Genomic DNA, 3,677 nt, shown 5'->3' on the forward strand with positions numbered 1-3,677 from the left:
CACAACGAAACACAGCATCACACACGGCGGGCTAGAGTGAGCGGAGGCCTAGAGTGAGCAGAGGCCTAGAGTGAGCAGAGGCCGGCGGCTAGAGTAAACCGCGGCCGGCGGCCTAGAGTGAGCGGCGGCGTGTGGGCTTGCGGCAACCACATGTGACGACCCTGGGCTGGACTCCGCTTCGTCCGCGGTGAAAGCCGATCCGGCGATTAGTCTTTGCAACTTTACAGATCTTCTTTATGCACCAAGAGCTTGTAACACTCCAAAGAGAAAGGAAAAATTGAAATCACATCATATGACCCCTTTAATAATATTAGGAAAATTCTATTTGAAATAAATGCTGTTCTTTTGAACTGGTTCTCACACAGATAATAAGCCCCACTACTGTTTTCAACTGTGATGATAATAAAAAATGTTTCTTGAACACCAAATTAGCATATCAGAATGATTTCTGATGGATCATGTGACACTGAAGACTGGAGAAATGCCATCACAGGAAAAATTACATTTCAAACTGTATTAAATTAGAAAAATATAATTAGCTCAGTATAAAGACAGTAGAAGTCAAGTGAATGTTACTACCATGAAAACATATCTGTGTGTGTTTCTAAAATTTTCAGGATTTTGATTCGTGGTTTGACACAAATAACTGTCTGGGTGATCAGAAGCTAGACTGGGAAAAAGATTAAGACTTGAAACATTTTAAATAAAGATAATTGTTTGATCAAATTCAAGATAAAATACCCCAAATACTCCACAGAACGTGACTTGACGCTGATTGGACTATATCCAGAGGCAGAACAAACAGTCTAGAACAGTGACAGCTAGAAGTCAAGTGAATGTTACTACCATGAAAACATATCTGTGTGTGTTTCTAAAATTTTCAGGATTTTGATTCGTGGTTTGACACAAATAACTGTCTGGGTGATCAGAAGCTGGTTGAAAGACTTCATGCAGTGAGTTTAACTCTCTCTTTGGAGGATATTTTTAGTATTGTTCAGCATTGAAGTAGTTTTGTTGTTGATGATGATGATTGGGACACTCAGGCTATTGAGTGGTTGTTTTCAGGTTCTGCGTCCATTCCTGTTGCGTCGTATTAAAGCGGAGGTTGAGAAGAGTCTTCCTCCCAAGAAAGAGGTGAAGATTTACCTGGGGCTCAGTAAAATGCAGAGAGAATGGTAAGATCCCACACAAACACAACTTCCTTAAAAAAACAAACAAACATGAATTAAAGGGATGAGACATAAAGCCCCCTTTCAGATACTGGATCACAGTCGTATTGCACTTGACCACATTAAAAGTCAAGTGTAAATTTACTAGATGCATTGTAATCATATCACTGAAGCAACACTCAGAGGCAGGCAGGGACAGTTTCTGACCACACGAAGATGTAAATGCTGATGTGCTTTTGTTATCTGCGTAAAACATAAGACTGTAAGTATTAACAGGTTCAGGTTGTGCTGCAAATTATTTAAAACGTTGATGGACTGAGTTGTACATTTTTCGTCATGCTCATTTTTTTCCATCAGTAAAATATTGAGTCATTAATCTTTAATGTAACATTGATATCACAAGAACTTGTGTGGTAAAAACCTTTTAGATTTACCAAGCGCTGCGTTGCGGCTTTGTTATTTTATTCTGTTCTAATCATGTAAGAAAAAAGCAAAAAAGAGGCTGTTGTCTTGTGTTTTGATCACCCGACTAAATTATCAATATTGCATGTGTTATTCTGCAGAACTAGACTGGGAATTTCTTATTTTTCTCCACAAATCATCACTCACATCTCTCTTTATTTTCACGGGGGCGCTTTAAAACTTGCCATATGGTTTGATAAACACTTTGGGTGATTATTTATAGTGTGTATGCTGTGTACTGGTGAAAACGAAAATATACTGTAAACAAACACTGTTGCTTATCAGCCAGATTTGTATTAATTTTTTAACTCATCTCATCGGTGGGTTGTCTGAATGACTACAGTTGTCTGTCTTAAGGCAGCCCTGCATAATTAGAGTAGTTTAGGGTCATAACTGCTAACCAGTCGGGTTTCTTGCAAGGATGCTAATCTCAGTCATGACAGATATTTATAAAAGAAAAATAACTTTTTTTATATATAAATAAATTTTTATTGCACAAAAATATCTCACAAATAGCAGAGACCTAAGGTTTATGCATGAATAACTGGACATTTTTTCACTGCAAGCAATTTGTCCAACAGTAAGACTAGTAAACCATCCTGCCTAGTTGCTAGTTTAGAGAAGTACTTGGCAATGTAAACTACTAAACAAGCTCTAGATGTGGAAAAAAACAATTTGCAGTTATGTTGGAATAATAAAAAAAATCGTACACAGTGTTTGTTTCCTTGGTTTAACTAGGTACACACGTATCCTGATGAAGGATATTGACATCCTGAATTCTGCCGGAAAGATGGATAAGATGCGGCTTTTGAATATTCTGATGCAGCTGCGGAAATGCTGCAACCATCCGTACCTGTTTGACGGGGCAGAGCCTGGTCCCCCATACACCACGGACACACACTTAGTCACCAACAGCGGCAAGATGGTTGTGCTGGATAAACTTCTGCCTAAAGTGCAAGAGCAAGGTGAGCAGTGTATGTGTGTTTATTAGCTTTTAATTGCTAGATATTTTGTCATGTTTTTAGTTGGAATGCAGATGAATTTTTTCATGTGTTTGTGCGTGCATTCCTGGATATATGTGTGTGCAGGATCCAGAGTGTTAATATTTAGCCAGATGACACGTGTGTTGGATATTCTGGAAGATTATTGCATGTGGAGAGGGTTTGAGTACTGCAGATTGGATGGCAATACACCTCACCAGGCCAGAGAGGTATACATACACTTAACCACGCACATACATACATACATTAAAATGCATGCATAGTTTCATGCAGACACATACATGTTACGCAACAAATGGCTCTTAGCTTATTATTATATTTTTTTTTATTGAATCAAAATCAGCATAACCTGTGTAGTTCAACCGATTCATGAACAAGTGACTCTTTTGAGTCAGTTATGAATAGTGAATCAGTGATTATTGACTGGTTCTTTAAATGACAATTTTCAGTTAAAGAGACACATTATGAGTTTTGTAAATAGCAAAACAACAACAACAACAGCAACAACAAAAATTAATGAATAAATAAAGTATATAAAAATTTTTTTAAAATTATATATATACTATACATAGAGAGTTTTTCCCTATATACATGTGCTAAAATGAACTGTAAATAATACTCTTTTTAAAGCTGAAAAAAGCTGGGGCCATGCTGTTTGTAGATTGTTTAGTATTGTTTAATATTTAATATATAGTTTGCAGGGCTTAAAGTTCTCCGGCACCATGCCGGATCTCCGGCGTGCAGCACAACAACAACAAAAATTAATGAATAAATAAAGTATATAAAATTTTTTTTAAAATTATATATATACTATACATAGAGAGTTTTTCCCTATATACATGTGCTAAAATGAACTGTAAATAATACTCTTTTTAAAGCTGAAAAAAGCTGGGGCCATGCTGTTTGTAGATTGTTTAGTATTGTTTAATATTTAATATATAGTTTGCAGGGCTTAAAGTTCTCCGGCACCATGCCGGATCTCCGGCGTGCAGCGTTTGGCTGCGGAAAAAAATAATCCTACATTTAAAAAAAACTTGTTGATATC

The 3,677-nt window shown here is 36.8% G+C and overlaps 1 protein-coding gene across 1 annotated transcript in view; it reads left to right on the forward strand.

Moving 5' to 3' along the window:
- LOC107663213 (probable global transcription activator SNF2L1) overlaps positions 1-3,677 on the forward strand; it is a 20,996-nt gene that overhangs the window by 6,142 nt on the left and 11,177 nt on the right. Inside the window, exons 9-12 of the mRNA XM_016453388.1 lie at positions 885-953; positions 1,066-1,175; positions 2,370-2,596; positions 2,720-2,841. Of these exons, the coding sequence (XP_016308874.1) occupies positions 885-953; positions 1,066-1,175; positions 2,370-2,596; positions 2,720-2,841 (528 nt within the window). The remainder of the gene's footprint in view (positions 1-884; positions 954-1,065; positions 1,176-2,369; positions 2,597-2,719; positions 2,842-3,677) is intronic.

Source organism: Sinocyclocheilus anshuiensis, unplaced genomic scaffold, assembly GCF_001515605.1.
Source record: "Sinocyclocheilus anshuiensis isolate Anshui unplaced genomic scaffold, SAMN03320099.WGS_v1.1 scaffold1301, whole genome shotgun sequence".
Classification (NCBI taxonomy): domain Eukaryota; kingdom Metazoa; phylum Chordata; class Actinopteri; order Cypriniformes; family Cyprinidae; genus Sinocyclocheilus; species Sinocyclocheilus anshuiensis.